The 21,523-nt window shown below is 52.7% G+C and overlaps 2 protein-coding genes across 2 annotated transcripts; both read left to right on the top strand.

Moving 5' to 3' along the window:
- Nucleotides 1-9,737: 9,737 nt before the first annotated feature.
- Nucleotides 9,738-12,256, top strand: LOC125508559 (E3 ubiquitin-protein ligase WAV3). The gene has a single exon (XM_048673306.2). The coding sequence runs from the start codon at nt 9,821-9,823 to the stop codon at nt 11,825-11,827; it is 2,007 nt and encodes a 668-aa protein (XP_048529263.1). The 5' UTR covers nt 9,738-9,820; the 3' UTR covers nt 11,828-12,256.
- Nucleotides 12,257-18,920: 6,664 nt separating this feature from the next.
- On the top strand, nt 18,921-20,728 carry LOC147990794 (E3 ubiquitin-protein ligase WAV3-like). The gene has a single exon (XM_087518361.1). The coding sequence runs from the start codon at nt 18,942-18,944 to the stop codon at nt 20,379-20,381; it is 1,440 nt and encodes a 479-aa protein (XP_087374487.1). The 5' UTR covers nt 18,921-18,941; the 3' UTR covers nt 20,382-20,728.
- Nucleotides 20,729-21,523: the final 795 nt, after the last annotated feature.

Here is a 21,523-nt window from a genome sequence, read left to right as displayed (position 1 = left end):
TTATTACAGCTTTGGCATTTTTTAGAGAAACGTCGGCCTTTATTAACCTGCAAACATATTACAAAGAGTCTCCTGGATGCAACTCGGAGCAGAGTGATAAAAACAAAGACTCAAAGAGTTCAAACTAGACCTAGCTAGAACATGAGCTAAGACAACACGGTGTCGACGAACATGCAGGAATGACACAGATGACAGAGCTCCACAGGACGCCTTGATGTCAGAAATGATCGATCGCACCATGGACCGGTCCCGGGCCGAAGATCGCAGCCTTTGGATCACCGACAGGCAATCAGAATGGAAGATCACATGCGAGTAATTCTCCTGACGAGCCAACAGAACAACCCGGCGAAGAGACAGCGCTTCAGCTAGTTCCGGGGAGGAGACACCAGGTAGAGGTTCAGAGGCCGCCGCCACACACTGGCCAGTGTGGTCCTGCACCACAACACCCACCACCGACGAGTTCCGCTCCAAGGCAACTGCGGCATCTGAATATAGAAGCATTGTACCTGGCGGAGGAGGAGACCACCCAGAGCTAGAAGCCGGTGATACCAGAGGAGCTGCATGCCCAGGTTTGAAGATGTGCTGAAAGATCATCTCCGCGTAAGCCCGCGCCCTCGCTGCTGTGCGTTTCGGAGGAGGAGCCGCTGGCTCATTCCGGGCAGAATTCCTGGCTTCCCAAATGTGCCACAAAGCCACTATGATCATGGATATGTCTTGATTGGAGCCGCACACGAGCAAGTCGAACAGCCATTGCTTGGGAGAGCTGAAAGATGAGCGAAACAATTTGATCCCAAAAGCAGCCTTGATCTCATCCCAAACTGCACGGGCGTGAACACAAAACAGTAGGGCATGCTCTATGTGTAACACCCCGTATGTAACTTGCCATATATGTATTCCAACTCTTGCCATTTCCGGCACTAAGTTATGATATTTCCTCGTTGTTGGGTTTTTGTCTTCGTGTTGTTTTGTCTTTGTCATGCATCTCATATCATGTCATCATGTGCATTGAATTTGCATACGTGTTCGTCTCATGCATCCGAGCATTTTCCCCGTTGTCCGTTTTGCATTCCGGCGCTCCTATGTCCTCTGGTGTCCCTTTCTACCTCTTTTCGTGTGCGGGTATTAAACATTTCCGGATTGGAGCGAGACTTGCCAAGCGGCCTTGGTTTACTACCGGTAGACCGCCTGTCAAGTTTCGTGCCATTTGGACTTTGTTTGATACTCCAACGGTTAACCGAGGGACCGAAAAGGCCTCGTGTGTGTTGCAGCCCAACACCTCTCCAAAGTGGCCCAAAACCCACCTAAACCCCTTCCATCATCTAGAGCATTTGATCACGATCGCGTGGCCTAAAACCATGCTCAATTAGGAGCTTCCTGGCTCCTCCTACCTATAAATATAGCCCCCCTCCAAAAATTTCGGGTCATTTCCAACCCTAGACCTAGTCCTCTTCCCCTCCACGCGACCGGACACGTCCGATCGCCGTCGGACACATCGCCACCGCCAATCGGGATCCGCCACCTGTCGCCACCGCCTCCGCTGACCGCGCGGCCCACCGGAGCCCGAACCGAGCCCCCGAGCCCGTTCGGCGCGCCCTGCGCCGCCTGGGAGCCGCGCCGCCCCGTCTCCTTCCCGCGCCGGCAAGCCATCGCCCGACCCCGCCGCGCGCCATCACTGGCGACCGCCCCAAGCCGGCGAACGCACCGCCGCGCCGCCCTCCGCCTCAACCGCCGCGACCAGCCTGCGCCACGCCGCCCCACCTCGCCGTCCGGCCCGCGCCTCGCCGCCTCGGAGAGCTCCGGCGTGAACTCCCGCCGCCTCGGCCTCGAACTCCGGCGAACAGTGAACTCCGTCGATCTCCTCGGTTCGCGTGCTGGATCTGGATCTGGATCTGAGGGTTGACCTAATTTTTCCCTAACCCTAGTTATTTTTTTTGCATATTTCATCGCATCATATCTCTGCAACTGTGGCTCCGTTTTGGGCGTGTAGCATATCGAAATGTTATTCTCGATGAGTACTTCATTCCATCTCATTGCATCATGTTCATTTGAGCTCATCTTGATGCCCTAAATGCTGTTGGAAAAGTGCTAGTTTCTGTTAGTTTCAGTTTCATATCAGTAATTGGACATTTGTCATTTTTGCCATGATTGATGTGTGCCTCCTATGAACTTGAGCTCTACATATATTTTGAAGTATGCCATGCCATCTTTACACGGGTGTATGCCATGTATTTTTGTGATCTCTGTGATGACTAGCACAAGCATGCAAAGTAGCTCTCGTAATGTTGCTGATTTTAGGGACTTAGAAATATTCTAAGTCTTTGTCCTGTCAATATGTTTATGCCATGTATTCATGTTGCTACAGAGTGATCCGTGCCTCTTTTGAGCATGATCAGTAAGGATGTTTTGTAGATATTGTGGTGCTCTATCCATCCATGTCTTTGTTTGCAATTATGAAGCACCCTAGCTTGACTCAATCGAGCTCTACTTTTGCTATAAAATGTTCCTGGCAGATTATTTACATGTTAAGCAATTTTGCCGAGCTTGTTGTTGTTGATCCATGCATGCTATGTTGTTCTTCTTGCCATGTTTAGCTTCTATGCCATGTCTACTTGTTGGGTGTATGCTTAGTTTGTCATGCAATGCCTTGTGGTGAGTGCATCGAGCTCGTAAACATGCCTACTTAATATCTGTTTTGCCATGTTCCAGTTTTTCACTAAGTCTGAATCTGTTAATGATAATTGCTATATTCACATGGTTGCCATTGTATTTTCTGATCCCTTTTGGCTTATGGTCAGTAAGGGACTTTTGTTGTATGCTTTGAGTAGCTTCATGCCATGCTTTGCTTTGCCATGATATGTTCCTGTAGCATGTTGTTTTCTTGCTCTAAACATTGCTTCCTGATGTTGAATTCCTGGCATGTTATTTTCACTTAGTCCGAAACCTAATATCTTTTGCACTTTTGCCATGCTAGTTTGAACTTGCTATTGAGTGAATTAGCCGTAGATCAGTGTTCATCTTTTGTCAAGCATCTTGAGTGGATCCCTGCCATGTATTTTGTTGCTATGTTAGAGTGTTGTAGTTTGTTGTTCTTGATGCATTTAGGTGGCCTCGTGCTGTTAATCGCAGATCGGTGACATATTTGTTTTGCTTGCCATTTGCAAACCGTGCATCTGATTCCGGTGATCTTAATATCGATTTCGACCGAAATCAACTCCTCTTTCCAGTAGCACTCTTGGTTTTCCAAGTTGAGGCTAGGTTCAATCTTTCCTTTCAGAAACATGCATATGCATCGCATATCACATCCCGCATATCATGCCATGTTTTGCATCATGTTGTTTGTGCATTGCACGTGGTTGATTGTGTCTCCCTTTGCTTGTGTTCTTGCTTGGGTAGAGCCGGGAGATGAGTACGTGAACGAGAAACCCTTTGAGTACGCTTGCGAGGATCAAGCTTACGTCAACTCGGAGAACTTTGCAGGCAAGATGACCATACCCTCGAAATCACTTCTATCTTTGCTTGCTAGATGCTCGCTCTTTTGCTATGCCTATGCTATGATACCTACCACTTGCTTATCATGCCTCCCATATTGCCATGTCAAACCTCTAACCCACCTTGTCCTAGCAAACCGTTGTTTGGCTATGTTACCGCTTTGCTCAGCCCCTCTTATAGCATTGCTAGTTGCAGGTGTAGATTGGAGTTTGTTCCTTGTTGGAACATGTTTATTGTTGGGATATCATTATTATATCTTGTCTATTTTTAATGCATCTATACACTTGGTAAAGGGTGGAAGGCTCGGCCTTATGCCTAGTGTTTTGTTCCACTCTTGCCGCCCTAGTTTCCGTCATACCAGTGTTATGTTCCTTGATTTTGCATTCCTTACACGGTTGGGTTATAATGGGAACCCCTTGACAGTTCGCCTTGAATAAAACTCTTCCAGCAATGCCCAACATTGGTTTTACCATTTGCCACCTAGCCTCTTTTTCCCTTGGGTTCCGCGGACTCAAGGGTCATCTTTATTTTAAACCCCCTGGGGCCAGTGCTCCTCTAAGTGTTGGTCCCACTTGTCAGCCGCCGGTGGCCACCAGGGGCAACTCTAGGCTGGCCTACCGGAAGTTTGGACAATCCGGTGTGCCCTGAGAACGAGATATGTGCAGCTCCTATTGGGATTTGTCGGCATATTCGGGTGGCTTTGCTGGTTTAGTTTTACCATTGTCGAGATGTCTTGTAACCGGGATTCCGAGTCTGATCGGATTATCTTAGGAGAAGGAATATCCTTCGTTGACTGTGAGAGCTTGTGACTTTTGAAAGCCGTGCCCGTAGTCATGGGCAGATGGGAATTTGTTAATGTCCGGTTGTAGAAAACCTTAAACTTAACTTAATTAGAATGAATCAACAGAGTGTGTGGCCGTGATGGTCCCTTTTCGGCGGATTCTGGGAAGAGAACACGGTCTCGGGTTATGCTTGAACATAGGTTGTTCTAGGATCACTTCTTGATCATAGTTCATCGATCGTGCCTTTGCCTTCTCTTCTCGCTCTCATTTGCATACGTTAGCCACCAAATATGCTAGTGCTTGCTGCAGCTCCACCTCATACCTTTTACCCTTCCTATAAGCTTAAATAGTCTTGATCGCGAGGGTGTGAGATTGCTGAGTCCCCGTGACTCACAGATTACTTCCAAAACCAGATGCAGGGACCGATGATACCGCTCCAGGTGATGCGACCGAGCTCAAGTGGGAGTTCGATGAGGACTCACGACGATACTATGTTTCCTTTCTAGACGATCAGTAGTGGTGCCCAGTTGGGGCGATCGGGGACTTTGTCGCATTTGGGGTTGTTCTTTATTTTGGTTCCGTAGTCGGACCTTGAGTGTATCTGGATGGATGTAATGATATTTATGCATTTGTGTGACGTGGCGAGTGTAAGCCAACTATGTATCTCTTTCCCTTATTTATTACATGGGTTGTGTGAAGATTACCTCACTTGCGACATTGCTTACAATGCGGTTATGCCTCTAAGTCGTGCTTCGACACGTGTGAGATATAGCCGCATCGTGGGCGTTACACTATGCTCTCCGGACGCCCATAGAAAAAATAGTCTGTCCTCGTCGGGATCTGACACCGCAGCATTTGTGCACCCGAAGGCAAGCAATCGTGAGCCAGCCTCCAAAGCACAATTTTCATCTTATTTGGAGCCTGAACGTTCCACAGTTTCTTCCACAATCTTTCCTCCAAAGGCCAGTTCGAGGATTGATCCCCGCCATTAGCATTACGGTCAGACAAGAAACAGCTCATCCTCGCCATGTTATAGGCCGAACGGACAGTATATTCTCCAAAGTTGGTAAAAGGCCACCGAGCAAAATCCGGCCCTCCCTCCCAGTTGATATGAATTCTGAGGATATCATTAGCTACCTCATCAGGGAAGAAGGCTCTCACCGTTTTTCCTCATTCCAGCATTCATTCTCCTCATCAAACAAGCAGTGAACAGTAGCCGAAGCAGGAATTGGAGCCAAGGGTTGCAGCAAAGCCGAAGGAGTAGAAGGTATCCAGTGGTCAGTGAGTATATGTGTGCTCCTTCCATCCCCGAGCCCCCATTTCACCCCTTCTTAAGCACAGCACGACCATGAAGAATGGCCCGCCAAGTGGCCAAGGCCGAGCAGGGAGCAGATACATTCCAAAAGTCACAGAACGGAAAATACCTCCCTTTTAAGACCTGCGCACACAATGATCCAGGGTCCATCAAGAGGCGCTAGCCCTATTTACCGAGCATCACATGGTTAAAGAGAACCAAATCCCTGAACTCCATGCCTCCGAGTGCTTTTGCTGTGGAAGGCCAATCCCAAGGGCGCCCATGCATCTTCTTCTTACCATCCTCACAACCCCACCATTGATCAGACACAATCTACCAGAACTTCTCGCATATCGCTACCGGTAAGTGGACACAACTAGAGATGAAAGTGAGAATCGCTTGACTCTTGGATTTTTGTAAAGTCTCAGTCCCTGCCCTGGACATAGGCCGGTCCGACCAGCCAAAGATATTCTGCCATGCTTTATCTGTGAGAAACTTGAAAGTGCTTGTAGGAGAGGTGCCCACCTCTGTTGGCATACCCAAGTAAGAGCCATGAAAAGTCGCATTGCTTATACCCAACCGATTCTTCACACGATCCTTGACCCCAGCAGGACAATGATTACCAAAGAACACCGTTGACTTATCTCTATTAATTGCTTGCCCCGAACCCGCACAATATGAACTGAGGGTCGCCTCCAATGATGCCACACTCTGAGGATCACTCTTAGCAAAGAAAAAGCTATCATCCGCGAAAAGGAGGTGTGAGATAGACGGGCCATGACGGTCGTTTCGAATCCCATGTAGCTCACCACAAGCCTCCTTTTGGAATAGCAGACTAGATAGACCTTCGGTGCATAAGAGAAAGATATAAGGGCTGATCGGGTCCCCTTGCCGAATGCCACGAGATGGAATCACCGGTTGAGTTAGCTCCCCATTGACTTTGACTGCATACTGAACATTTGTCACACAACGCATCACAGTCTCAATCCAGGAAGAAGCAAAACCCAGCTTAGTCAAGCATTGATGGAGATAGCTCAACTCCACACGATCATAGGCCTTCATCATGTCGATCTTGAGAGCAAAGAAATGTTTCATCACTCATTGTTTCCTGATGGTGTGAAGGCATTCATACGCAATCAGAGTATTATCCGTGATCAGCTTGCCAGGAACAAAAGCACTATGAGTCTCAGACACCACCACAGGCAGAATGGCCTTCAACCTGTTAGCTAAGACTTTGGATGCGATTTTGTAGAGAACATTGCAAAGGCTGATAGGGCGGAAGTTCTTTAAGTGTTTGGGCTTGATAGTCTTCGGAATTAGAACGATGACCGAATCACAAAAGCCCTCCGGAATCGGCCTCCCCTCCAAAAAACCATGAACCGCTTGACAAATGTCCTCCCCCAAGAAATCCCAACGTGTCTGGTAAAAGAGGGATGGAAAACCGTCAGGTCCGGGGGCCTTGGTTGGACCCATTTGAAACAACGTCGTCTTGATTTCGTCATTAGAATAAGGCTTGCACAGATCCGCATTCATCTCACTAGACACCTTGTTTGGAATAGCTTGTAAAACCTCCTCAGCAGCCGGACGTGGTTCCGACGTGAAGAGATCTTCATAGAAGGACTACACCATTCCCTTGATCTGCCCTTGAGAGTTACAAACTGAACCATCCTCCCGGAGAAATGAATGGATCTTGTTAATTCTTCGTCTAGCCGGCGCTCTGGCCTGGAAGAACTTAGTGTTACGATCCCCTGACTTTAGCCAATCCACCCGTGAACGCTGCCTTTCCATAATTCCTCCCGTTCAAACAGCTCGCAAAGTTGGCTCTCAATGTGTTTCTCTTCTGATAAAGATGCTGGGGAAGGCGGAGAAGCCCTAATAGAAGCCAGACGATGCTCCATCTTCCCAATATTCTTGCGGATGGAGCCAAAAGATTCCTTGCTCCATGAACGCAGAGAGCCATCCACAATTTTTAAATTTGCCCATGTCGAACTCAAAGAAGAAAGGCCATCTCTGCCAGCAGACCATGCTTGTTCGAGGGTCTCTTTATAATCAGAAGCTCGCAGCCACATCGCTTCAAATCTGAAACCATGTTGTACCGGTGCCGAGCGGCGCTGTTGGGACACACGATCCAGATAAATCAGGATTAGGTAGTGATCAGAAGTAGTGGCAATGACATTCTCCACACTGCAATCATTAAAGAGACTAGTGAAGGCACTGTTAGCCAAAACATGGTCTAAACTTCAACGGACATTGTTGTTGGGATCTTGCTTATTGCACCAAGTGAACTTCGGACCCGAGTAACCCAAATCAGATAGTCCACAATCCATCAAACAATCCCGAAAGGCAGCCATTTGCAAGTACAACCGCTCCCTAGGACCACAGTGTTCATCCTGAATAAGAACTTCGCTGAAATCACCACAACAAACCCAAGGACCCGTCCAGGAAGGATGCATATGTCGAAGGAGCTCCCAAAAGTGAACTTGTTCCTCTCTCCTTGGTTCCCCATAGACAAAAGAAGCCCACCAAGGCACACCTCCTCCAGCTGGACCTTGACATCTATACACTGCTTATTGGCAGCCCTAACTGTCACTGCCGCTGTATGTGACGAGAAGAGAGCAAGGCCCCCACTGAGCCCCTCGCCGCTGATAACAAAACAACCAGAATAACCCAAAGACCACATGAAATTCTTTACTTTCAAATCCCTCATCTTTGTCTCTGAAAGAAAGAGGAGGGAGGGTCGGTAGAGCTTCACAAGCCAGCGAAGCTCGCCAACTGTCGAGTCCGACCCCAGGCCTCGACAGTTCTAGCAGATGATACTCATTGCGTCTGGCGGGGCTGCCTCGCAGTTGTACGTTGTTTCTTGTTGGACTCCGTATCAGTGACCTGCTCCACACCAGAAGCAGCAGGCAGAGGATCTGAAGTCAAGACCCGGGCTAGAGAGTTGGCATCAACTAGTTCCTGATCCTGGGCCGAACCCGATGGGAGTGACTTGGCCGATTTCCGCTTCTACCCAGAAGTGTCGTTCTTCTCCTGACCACCAGAGAAAAGCTCCCTGCTCGTGGCAGTCGACCTTCCCCTCCCTCGCCCACGGGAGGAGGGCGCACGACCGCGGCCTCGACTAGCCCGTTTGAGAGGAGAGGAGACCTCGCCGTCCGCTGCATTGGAAGCCCGAGGCACACCCGCAGTAGCCCGACCACATGAGGCCGAACGGGAGCCGCCCGACTTGTCATCCGTCCCAGCAGTGGAAGAGGCGGTAGATGATTTCGAACCATCAGACTTTTTGTGACCCTCATCTGAAACGCAGAGCTTCTTCGCCACATATGGTAAGTCTCCATTCGCATCCCTCATGCCGGGGTTAGGGCACAAGAACAAAGAGTGGTCGAGGATCCCACACGAAAAGCAGTGAAAAGGCAGTCTCTCATACATCACGGAATAGGTGTCCGTCGATTGGAGCCTGACCGAACTCACAGTCACATAGCGGACCAACGGTTCTTGGATGGCGATCTCAACCCTAACCCGCATGTATCCACCCCAACAGCAACCGTCAGCATCACCATCCACCTTACCAATATCACCAATGGGCCTGGCAGGTTCCATACCAAGCTTAGCTTTCATCAACCTTGGTGGCAGGTTCATAATCCGGGTCCATATGGCCAACCGATCAAACTTGGCTTGAAGAGGTTGGATGTTTAGATCAAAGAGCTTGAGCAGAACATCATGCTTGCCCACCACCACGGCGAGCCATCGATCACCCTGGTTCCGTCCACCTGAGTACCAAATTCAGCGACAAAGACGTTGTCACTAGATCGGTCTCATCCTCGTCATCCAAAACCACAGGACGCGCCTCGACTGCCGTCAGCCGAAGCATTTTCATCATCTCCTCCACACGATCCGCCGAGCGATCTGCCGAGGAAGAACCGCCCGCCGAAGGGGACGGATCAGAAACCGCCATTGCCCCCTCTACGTCGAAGAGCGCCCAATCGCCACCAGCCGGTGCAGGTTGCTTGCCCCCGAGGGCACCGGACCAGCTTTGGCGGTTTGGTCTTGTGTTAGTACTACGATATCGGTTCAGGCCGGCACGTTGCCCGCCGGCCGTAGTACCGGTCAAAAGAAGGGGGCATGCAGCTGAGCTGATTCAGTACCACTTACCACGTCAGCGAAATCAGCACTGGAATTCTTATTCGGCGGTGGAATGGAGGGAGTATCAATTTAAATCGTGTTCAACACGGAGCGTGCGGGAACGCAGTCAGCAATAATGCAATCGCTGTCATCCTGTATTATTTGTCAAACCTCTCTCACCACAATTTCCTCTGCCTGCGGTCAGAGGCCCATAGCCAAGCCAGGGGCGGCAATGGAGAGCAACAGCAGCACCTGCGCCATCTGCAACGGCGACATGTGCCGTGGCGGTGGCGGCGGCAGCGGCTTCACGGCCGATTGCTCCCACCAGTTCCACTACCGCTGTGTCTCCGGGAGCCTCGCCAGCAGCCGCCAAGCCTGCCCGCTCTGCAGCGCGCGATGCCGCGACCTGCCGTCCTTCCGCTCCTCCAAGAGCTCCACGCCGTCACAGCCGCCGCCAGCGTCGCGCGCGCCGGCACAGCCGTTCTTCCGGCCCATGGAGCCACGCGTCTTTGACGACGACGACCCGGTGCTCCGGGCGCCTCGGCCTCTCGGCGACCGGCAGTATGGTGCCGCGAGTGCGACGTCCAGCGGGTCATTGGCGGTGGCGCTCAGCACGCACTGCGAGTACTCGTCTCTGGCACGGGACGCGCCCCACGAGAACTTCGCCGTGCTCGTGCACGCCAGGGCTCCGGGGACTAGTGGCGCCGCCACCGGAGGGGCCCCGCCGCGCGCGCGGGCGCCAATCGACCTGGTGACCGTGCTCGACGTAAGCGGCAGCATGGTGGGGAGCAAGCTGGCGCTGCTGAAGCAGGCCATGGGCTTCGTCGTCGACAGCCTCGGCCCTGCGGACCGCCTCTGCGTCGTGTCCTTCTCGTCCGGCGCCAACCGCTTGATGCGGCTCGCGCGCATGTCGGAGTCGGACGGCGGGAAGGACCTGGCGAAGCGCGCCGTGCAGTCCCTCGCGGCGGGCGGCGGCACTAACATCGGAGCCGCCCTGCGCAAGGCCGCCAAGGTGCTGGACGACCGCCTCCACAGGAACGCCGTCGCGAGCGTGATACTTCTGTCGGACGGGCAGGACACGTACACCGTGCCCAGGCGCGGCCGTGACGCCAACTACGACGCGCTCGTGCCTCCTTCCTTCATGTACACCGGAGCCGGCAACCGGTCCGCGCCTGTCCACACGTTTGGGTTCGGCACCGACCACGACGCGGCGGCGATGCATACCATCGCCGAGGCCACCGGCGGCACGTTCTCGTTCATCGAGAACGAGGCGGACATCCAGGACGCATTCGCTCAATGCATCGGGGGGCTCCTCTCGGTCGCCGTGCAGGAATTGCGCGTTGACATCGCGTGCCCGCAATCGGGGGTGCGCGTCCGGTCGGTCAACTCTGGTTGCTACAGGAGCCACATCAACGTGGATGGCCGCTCCGCCTCCATCGACGTCGGCGAGCTGTACGCCGACGAGGAGAGGCGCTTCTTGCTGCTCATGGACGTGCCGAGGGCCCGATCCACCACGGATGTCACCCACCTGATGCAAGTCAGCTGCGCTTACCGAGACATGGTGACTGGACGGCCAACGAACGTGGACGGCGAGGACGCACTGGTGCTGAGGCCCTCGTGGGCGGTGAGCCTGGAGCGCTGCGCGGAGGTCGAGCGGGAGCGCGTCCGGTTGGCGGCGACGGACGGCATCGCCGCGGCTCGTGCGGCGGCAGAGCGGGGCGCTCACGAGGAGGCGGCCGAGATACTCCAGAGCGGGCAGCGAGCCGTGGCGCGCTCCGCGGCGGCCCGAGCGGGGGACTCCATGTGCGTAGAGTTGTCCCGAGATCTACAGGAGATGAGCACCCGCGTGGCGGACCGGCGGCGGTACGAGCTGTCCGGGCGCGCGTACATGCTGGCAGGGCTGAGCTCGCACGCGCAGCAGCGTGCGACATCGCGGCAGATGTCTGGCGACAGCGGGACGACGCGCCGCAGGGCAGAGGCGGACCTTGGCACGACGGTAATATCTACGACGGGCGCCACGGCGTCGTACTCGTACGTGACGCCGGCGATGATGGACATGCTGGACCGATCGCGGAGATCGCGGGAAATGACGGCGCTGTCGCAGCAGAGGAGTAAGGAGCGGCGAAGGAGCGCACACTACTGAACCCACCGAGGTAGAGGATCAGGATTGACCTTTGATCGGAGAGCTTCTCTCTACAGTCCACAAACTTTGATTGCATGTGATTCTTTCGTTCACAAACTTAAAAAAAGATACTAGTATATATAATAATGAAGTATACAAATTTGACCCGATGGGGCGAAATATGCACTGGCAATCAGAGCATCGGCGATCTTTGATGGTTGGAGTGATGACGGTGATGATTGGGCGTCGTTCCCATTTCAAGAGGTGTTGTTGCCCAAGAATCTCCCTCATTGTCTTTTTCGATGCCAAGAAATGGTTAGTGCGGAGGTTCGTTGTTGTAGTTCGTCAACCACTGTATTGATTTCTTCGGAGGTTTTTTTATGTGTGTAGGCAGAGCTTCGATCTTGTATGGTTCGCTCTTTGCGGGCTTAATTTTTTGTTGTGTGCGCATTTTTGTTGGTTGTGCGAATCTTCGTCATGTAGAAGTTGGATACGTGTTTACTGTGTTTATATCCCCTTTCTTGATTTTGATTTTGAGTCAATAAAATCTATTCATCAGCAGATTTGCTGCATGGTTGGGAACAAGTAAAACACCCTCCCCGTCTCCCTCCTCCCATGCATTTCTCCCCTACTTTCACCCTTCTCGCGCTCTCACACCACCACTCTGATAGGTTCAAGGTAGGGGGGTCGATCTATTATGCTCTTTGAAGTAGTAGCTATTACAATCGATTACAGGAGCTATGCTCGAATGGGGAATAAGAGGGATGAACTAGGGTTCGGGAAAGGAAAGTAGGTAGCCGCCGCCAGGTTGTTCCTGATCCACTGGATGCCGTTCCAGTCGTCGCTCCAGGTTAAGTAGAGTGCTGCCTGGCCGTGGCCCATTCTAGGCCCGTGTACCTTGGGTTGGGCTTCTTGGCGCGGTTGGGCCGCGCCTCCTCCTGGTGTTGCTTGTTGGCTCGCGGGTCCGCACTGTTAGGGTTGCTAACATCCCCTTCTCCTTGAGTGGCGGCTTGACCCCAAGCCGCTGCGTGGGGAAAGCGAGCCTGCAGTGCTTGCCGATCTTCCCAAGTGTCGTCCAGGTTGGAGGCGCCAGTCCATCTGACCTTGACTTGCTCGATCATGTCCTCATTCTTGCGGCGCCATTTAGATTGTAGGATCTCACTAGGCACAGCCAAATCGTTAGTGTTGTAAGGAAGTTCAGACTGAACTGTCATACCCGGCGACAAAGCTCGGCGAAGCTGGGACACGTGAAACACGGGGTGCACCGTGGCCTGTGGTGGCAGTTGTAGTTTGTAGGCCACTGCGTTGATCTTCTCGATGATGGGGAATGGCCCGTAGAATTTGAAGGATAGTTTGTGGTTTGCCCGGGGAGCAATGGATGTCTGAATGTAAGGTTCAAGTTTCAGATAAACCTGATCGCCCACCTCGAACTCGCGGAAAGAGCGCTTCTGATCAGCGTGTATCTTCATGTAGTTCTTGGCACGATGAAGATGTTGCTGCACCAAATTCTGCATGATTGCGCGCTCTCCCAGCCAGGCCGATAAGAAAGGTACTGAGCATGAAGTGGATGCTGATATGCCCCAGTACTTGGGCTCGTGGCCAAACATGGCCTTGAAGGGTGACATGCCGATGGCCGAATGGTGTGAGGAGTCGTACCAAAACTGAGCCAGTGGGATCCAATAACTCCAGCACCGGGGGCATGCATGTGTGAAGCAGCGCAAGAAGGTTTCAACGCACTAGTTCACGCGTTCCGTTTGCCCATCTGTTTGAGGGTGTTTTACTGTGCTCAGCCGAAGCTCTGTGCCTGCATACTTGAACAACTCTTGCCAAAGTGACTGGTGAAGACCGGATCTCTGTCCGAGACAATGGCTCCTGGCAACCCATGTATCTTGTAGGATTGAGTCATGTAGAGTTGCGCCACCTTGGATGCTGTATACGGGTGGGCTAAGGGCAAGAAATGTGCATATCTGGTGCGTTTATCCACGATCACCCAAAGACAATTGTGCTTTCCAGATTGCGGCAGTCCATCCACGAAATCCATAGTGATAAGATCCCAGGGCTCTTTCGGCATTGGCAGAGGTTGCAAGAGGCCTGGAGAAGCTGCTCTATCTGGTTTTGCTTGTTGGCAGACCGAGCAGCATTGCACATACTGCTGCACATGTGTTTTCATTTTAGGCCAGGCGAACAGGTGCCGAATCTTGCGATATGTAAGTGGATAGCCCGAGTGCCCCCCTCCCCCCAGTCAGCTATCATGGAAGGCTCCAATGATTTGTTGTTGCATTGCTGTCGATCCACCCAGCCAGATGCGCCCTCGGAAGCGAATGATGCCCTGTTGCAGAGTAAACCGTCCTTTGGGGTCTAGTCATACAGCTAGCTGCTCGAGCAAACGCCGGGCCTGGGGATTGCTGTTATAACTGTTGTTGACGTCTTCCAACCATGTAGGTTGGCATACTGTCGGAGCAGATAGCATGGCAGAGGGATTGGCGCGAGATAAGGCATCTGCGGCCGTGTTTTAGAGCCCTTTTGTACCTGATTTTATACCGAAGACCCAGGAACTTAGTAAAAGCTTTTTGTTGCCAGGGAGTGGTGAGTCTTTGCTGCTCCAGATGGACCAAGCTCTTATGATCTATGTATATCACAAATTCTGCATGTTGTAGATACAATCTCCATTGGTCCACTGCCATGATGACTGCCAAGAACTCTTTTTCATAAGTTGTCAGCCCTTGATATCTTGGTGATAGGGCTTTGCTCATGAAGGCGATGGGATGTCCTTTCTGTTGCAGAACAGCTCCAATTCCTTTGTCACTAGCATCCATTTCTACAATGAACTATTCCTCGAAGTTAGGTAAGGCCAGAACCGGGGCTGAGATTAACTGCTGCTTGAGCAACTGAAAGGCTGTGTCCGTGTTGCTCGTCCAGATGAAGGGTACCCCCTTTTTTAAGAGGTTGAAAAGAGGTCGAGCGATCACACCAAAGTTCCTCACGAAACGCCTGTAATAGCCAGCCAATCCCAAAAAGCTACGCACCCCTTTTGTGTCAGTTGGAGTTGCCCATGCACTGACTGCCTGAACTTTACTGGGTTCTGTGGCCACGCCTTTCTCACTAATGACATGGCCAAGGTAGGAAAGTTTCTTTTGACCAAACTCGCACTTAGAGAGTTTTACTTTCCACTGATCTCGCTGTAGCAGTTGGAACACTTGTCGTAGATGACTGGCATGATCCTGCAGAGTTTTGCTGAAAATGAGAATGTCGTCGAAGAACAGCAACACACAGTGGCAGAGTAGGGGTTGGAGTGCGGTATGGAGTCCCCTGTTGAATGTGGCCGGACCCCCAGCCAACCCAAAGGAGACCACCTTGAATTCGTAGTGACCTGAATGGGTTTGGAACGCTGCTTTGTACCCCTCGCCTGGTGCCAGCTATATTTGATGGTATCCTGACCTAAGATCCAATCTCGAGAACCAAAATGCTCCATGTAACTCATCCAAAAGCTCTTCAATTACGGGCACCAGGAACTTAGCCACTGTTGTGATTGCATCCAGATGTCTGTAGTCTACGCACATCCGCCACGTGCCATCCTTCTTTTTCACCAAGATCACTGGAGAAGAAAATGGGCTGGAGCTTTTCTGGATCACTCCTTGACAAAGCAATTCTGCAACCTGAGCGTCAATCTCATCTTTATGGTCAGGCTTATGACGGTAAGGTCGTATGTTGATAGGTTGAGCTCCTGGGATCGGTGGTATCTTGTGATCACAGTCACGCCGTGGAGGCAATCCCACCGGTTCACTAAAAGTCACAGAAAAATCATCGACTACTTGATGTATGCTGTCTGGTACTGCATTTGGGTTGTCCTCCTCTGTGGAGGGTGCACACACATACACCATATGTGTAATAGCTCCTATTCTGCACAGATTCTGCAATTGCAATGCGTTGATCACTGAACATTCTGAAGATTGGGCTTCATGACCTTGCAGACGAGTGACACCGTCGGGGTTTTTGATCTCAATGAGTTTCGCATGCTAGTCAACTGTCATCGGTCTGCTTGCTTCCAGCCAGTCCATCCCCAGGATGGCATCGTAAGTGCCGAGCGCCAGGATCTTCATATCTGTGATGAATTCACTGCCTTGGGTGCATCATGCACAAGTTGGCAGTTCAGAGACATAGGCGAGCTCGCCCTCATCAGCTACACAGACCTTGCAAGCGCGTGGTAGAGTTCGCGCTCCTGACAGCTTTGCGGCGAGCGTGTGATTGATGAGCACTTCCTGGCCTTGAATCCACGCGTGTAGTTGGAATGCCTTTGTGGAGACACCACCGAAAAGGGCCTGGCACGAGATCGCCATCACTGTCTCAGTTATTGGGGCCGTGGGTGAGGAGTCGATGATGTCGTCGATGCCGAAGAGTTCCAGCAGCTCCTCCACGACGTGGAGCTGCACGGATGTGGGGCACACATGATCGTGTCCCCATCGTTCGCCACACTTGAAGCATAAGCGGCGCGCTCGGTGGTAGTCGCGCAGGGTCTTGAGTTTCGCCATATCGGCGTGCACCGCCTCGGTCCCTCGTCGATCCGTCGCGGGAGCAGCAGGTACAAGGCGCATGGGAGGTGTTGGTGGCAGCGGGAGGGGCATGGCCGAGCATGCCCCTAGTTCTGGTGGTCGCGGAAGAGACCCGAATGCTCCTTCCGCCACTTCTTGCAGCAACGCGAACGCACATGCCGTGTCCAGATCAGGTGGTCGCTGGACCAGCACGACGGCGCGAATATCCTTCCACAGGCCCTCGACAAAACGGGTGAGAAAGTAAAATGGGTGAATAGAATCCGAATATGAGCTCAAATGATTAATGATCAATTCAAATTGTTCAATGTAATTCGACACAGTGGTGGTTTGGCGGACAGTGTAAAACTGTCGGATCAACATTTGATGCCGATCTCGCCCGAAACGTGTGCATAAGAGAGATGTGAAGGACTCCCAGTCCAACTCATCGATCCGTTTTTGAATCGACTGAAGCCAGATTGAAGCCGGACCGGAAAAATTGAGAGCCGCCATAGAGACCCAAAAAGATGGCAATATTCCAAACATCCAAAAATATTGTTCACACAATGTTTTCCAGAGGTTTGGATTTTCGCCAGAGAACTGAGGAAAGGTGATCGATGGGTGGGCTTGACCCAATCCCGAAAGCAACTGACTTGCATGAGCAAACGAAGACAGGGCCACACACGAAGGGATCAGGGAATCATAGTGACCAGATGCCGGGGGCGGCGGCGCCGCCGGAATGAGCACCGCCGAGGGCCCCCGAGGGTTGATGGTGACGCCGTGGCCATTAGGCCCTTGGGTGTTGCCTGCCGTGCCTGTCGAGGTGCCGATGTGGTCGCCCGGCGGCTGCAGCATAGAGGTGCGCGGTTGCTGGTCTTCCAGCGCCATCAGTGGTGGCTGTGGCGCCGCCTGTATGGCAGCCTCTGCGTCGCTGAGATCCGCGATGCGGCGCTCGAGATCCAGGCGCCAGCTTAGCAGATCGTCGATCTTCGTCGCTGTGGTTTGTTGCGCCTTGGTGAGGCCATCGATGGGTGGCCTCGATCTTGGTCTCGAAGCGGGTGAGGAAGGCAGAGATGCTGGGATCCATGGCTTCACGAGCTTGGCGGAGACCGCGCGTCACGATGAGATGCGCCAGGGCAGAGCAAAAAGGGGTGGTGGTTGGTGTCTCTAATACCAGATGATAGGTTCAAGGTCGGGGGATCGATCTATTATGCTCTCTGAAGTAGTAGCTATTACAATCGATTACAGGAGCGATGCTCGAATGAGGAAAAACAGGGATGAACTAGGGTTCGGGAAAGGAAAGTAGGTAGCCGTCGCCAAGTCGTTCCTGATCCACTGGATGCCGTTCCAGTCGTCGCTCCAGGGTTAAGTAGAGTGCTGCCTGGCCGTGGCCCATTCTGGGCCCGTGTACCTTGGGTTGGGCTTCTTGGCGCGGCTGGGCCGCGCCTCCTCCCGGTGTTGCTTGCTGGCACACACTCCCCGAAAACCAAACGAAAACCAAGGATTTCTCTCCACGACCAGCGGACCGATTCAACCAGCCCAAACCCGACGAGACCTATGCAGAAAACACGATGCTTGTGATGGAGCCTTGATCTGTTCTTGTTGGAGATATGGCGGTGGCGTGGGAGCACGCTTGGCGCGCCTTGGCTGCAAGGCTCTGCATCCCCTCACGGGCGCAACGTGCGGGTGGCACTACGGGGGCACTGCTGGAGGACGACGAGTCGCCGGATGCTCTGTCCCCTGTGTCGGTGTGCAAACAGGCGGTGTCGAGGTCCGGGAGTCGGAGCTCAACGGTATGACCTTAATTCTGTTTTCCGTTAGAAGTGTACGATCTTCGTAAGTGAATGGATTGGATAGGATCGCATTGTTCTTGTTGTCGACACAGATTAGATAGGATGTGAAATGTGCAGAACTTTTTGGGATTTCAACTGGACATCGACGCGAGAGAAAGTTTCTGATCAAATGTAAGAAATCTCAGGAAAATTTAGACATTGATCAGTATCGAGTCAGCTTTTATCCCACACATGAGAGGATCTGTATGCCCGTCTGCAATTTGGAATGCTTATAATTCCATTTGTTTATACGTATTCATCATGAAAAAGTATACTGCCATTTTGTTGTTGTCGATCCTGTAGGTCGATAACTTACAATTCCAGTGATTTGAAATTGTATGAAAAGCTTGGAGAAACAAAAGAAAATTCACACCTAAAATCAAGAATAGTAATAAAATTTCGGTTTGATTGATACGGTTCTTCATCTGTTACTGAAAATAGTATTGTGATAATTTTTCCACATCGTGTCGTGCATATAATCCTTTTTGTCGCAAGCTGCCTATAATCCATATTTCAAGTATCAGTGCATCGCTTGATGCAGAGGCCGGTGTCATTCTCTTTTTTGAAAAAAAAATATTTCAAGTATCAGTGATGTACCTGTCAGAAAAAAGAAGTATCAGTGATGTACCCATTCCAACCGATTCCGGCTATCTAATTTGTGTGTTCTTAAAACCAAATATGCACAAGTTGGAATTGGGCTGTTGAACCATACAACAGTAAATAATTTCGGTGTGATCTTGTTGATTTCAGGAGCTATGCGCGATTTGCCTGGGTGGCATGAGGCCGGGGCACGGCCATGCGTTGTTCACCGCGGAATGCTCCCACAAGTTCCATTTTCGATGTATCTCATCCAACGTGCAGCATGGCAACCGTGCCTGTCCCATATGCCGTGCCGTCTGGAAGCATCTACCTCTCCCAGCCAAAGCGGATGCTACTCCACTGGATTGGCCCGATGATCAGCTTCCCGTCTCCTGTGCGCCGGATTTGAGCGTTTTCGAATCTAAGACTACGAGTGGAAGACGAGAGGAGGACGCAGTTGGGGCTTCTGGTGTTGAGGTCGTGTCGTTCGCTGAATTCCCATACATTCAGCGGAGCGTGACATCGGAGAAGTTTGACATCCTGATCCACCTGAAGGCTCCGCGTCCGCCGGCACCGTCTGCGAGCTCACACACCGGGGCGGCGATCGACATTCTGGCGGTGCTCGACCTGAGCGGCAGCATGGCGGGCAATAAGCTCGCGCTCTTGACGCGCGTCCTGAGCTTCGTGATCAAGAGCCTTGGCCCGAACGACCGGCTCTCTGTCATCGCCTTCCGACATTCGGCTTGGAGCCTCTTCCCATTTCGGAAGATGACCGCGGCTGGGCGGCGGCATTCGTTCCAGGCCCTCGCCGACGGACTCCCTGTTGCCGGCGGCGTCTCGAATGTCGCCGAGGCTCTGCGGAAAGCAGCGTGGGTGATGGGGGACCGGCAGGTCAGGAACCCCGCATGCAGCGTCCTCCTTCTCTCCGACGGCCTAGGCGGCCGTGAAGCCGCGACGTGGCAATGCGGTCGGCCAAGCCTGGTCTACGACGCGCTCGTCCCGCGCTCCATCTGCCCGGGGTCAGGGCACCACGTGCGGGTCCACGCCTTCGGCTTGGGTGCGTACCAGGACTCTGCGGTGATGCGCGGCATCGCTGAGATGTCCGGCGGCACGTTCTCCTCCATCGACACGGTGGGAGAGATCCCGGACGTGGTTGGTCGGTACATCGGTGGCCTGCGCAGCGTGGTGGCGCAGGAGACACGGCTGAGCTTCCACTGCGCGGAGCAAGGCGTGCTGCTCACCTGCGTCGCGTCCGGCGGCTACGCGAGCACTGTAGACGGTCACAAGCGTGGCGGGTTCGTCGACGTCGGCGACCTTTACGCCGGAGAGGAGAGGGACATTCTGGTCACAGTACACGTCCCAACCACGCATGGAAAAGACTCTGCTCTGCTCGTGCCGAGCTGCACCTACCGGGTCGCGGTCACCATGGAGACTGTCTGCATAGAAGGTGACACGGTGATCGTCCATCGCCCTCGGCATCCGGTGAGCCCATCTCCGATGTCAGTCGAGGTCGAGCGTGAGCGGCACCGCATCAGCGCCATGGAGGGCATGGCCATGGCGTGGAACGCCGTGGAGCTAGGCGACTTCGTGCACGCAGCAATGATCTTGGAAGGGCGCCGTGTGGAGCTTGAGTCATGAGCGTTGTTGTCGGTGGACGCGCCGACTCTAGCGCTGGTCGCCGAGCTGAGGGAGTTCCAGGACAGGTTGGGGACAAGGCAACGGTACAAGCGGTCCGGCCGCGCGTACATACTGGCCGCCCTGAACGCTCACCCGTGGCAGTGCGTCACGGCAAGCGGCGGCGATTCGGGGGTTCTCGCCGGCCTCACCCACACCTACTAGGCGCCCGGTATGTTGGACATGCTGCATCGGTCACAGTTGCTCCTGCCCGAGGCCGTCGAGGAGCTGACCCGCTCGACGCCGGTGGCGCCATCCAGCATCTTCACCTTGCCGGTCGATCAGGACGACCAGGGTTCTCCCGGTGGCACCATGACTCTGACTTGTTAACAGTAAAGTGACATATAACATGTAAAAGAAAACAAAAAATCAATTTTTTTTCACGGATCTCAACATAAGATGTCATGGATATAGCATCGACCGAGACTTAGCAAGACTATAAAACTAAGACGCCGATATGCATCACACGTGTGGCATAATAAGCATTCACCCACATACCGTGTGTGGCATGAGTAGGAGTAGCTCACACGGGCCGTGTGTGGGCGAACAGTAGAATTGCCCACACGTGTGGACGCAGCTACTTCGTGCCACACGTTCAACAAGTACTACTCAATCTCACCCCGCGTGTGTGGCACGAAGCAAATATGCCCACACGTCCTGGCGCGGCTACATTAGGTATCCATGGGATGACGATTTAGTTGCCATCCGGGATGGCAGATGTAGTTATCACGTACGCGCAACTGCAGTTGCCGTCTAGCAAACGAATCATAGTTACCATGTGTGTTTGCCTAGTTGCCATGTACACGCAACTGCAGTTGCCATTCAACAACGTACGACTGTCGTGTGGCTGTGTGGGCTGACACTAGTTCGCCCACGCAGCGCAGCTGGCAACCACGTGTTGTTGGGCGTGTGGGTGACCTCTTCAATGTCCATACACCGGCCTTGTCCTACGTGTCACGCGAAAACTGCCTCGGTGTGTCAAGATTTATGCAAATTTAACCGGATGATAATTCAACCGTGTGGACGAGTTGCAATGTTGCCACACATATGAGCGTTAGTGTTTTCGTAAAACTATAGCTTTCGCTATCCGGTGACATGTTCATAGC

This window comes from Triticum urartu, chromosome 1A (assembly GCF_056163025.1).
Source record: "Triticum urartu cultivar PI428250 chromosome 1A, HENAU_Tu73, whole genome shotgun sequence".
Taxonomy (NCBI): Eukaryota; Viridiplantae; Streptophyta; class Magnoliopsida; order Poales; family Poaceae; genus Triticum; species Triticum urartu.
This window is presented reverse-complemented; position numbering and strand designations above follow the sequence as displayed.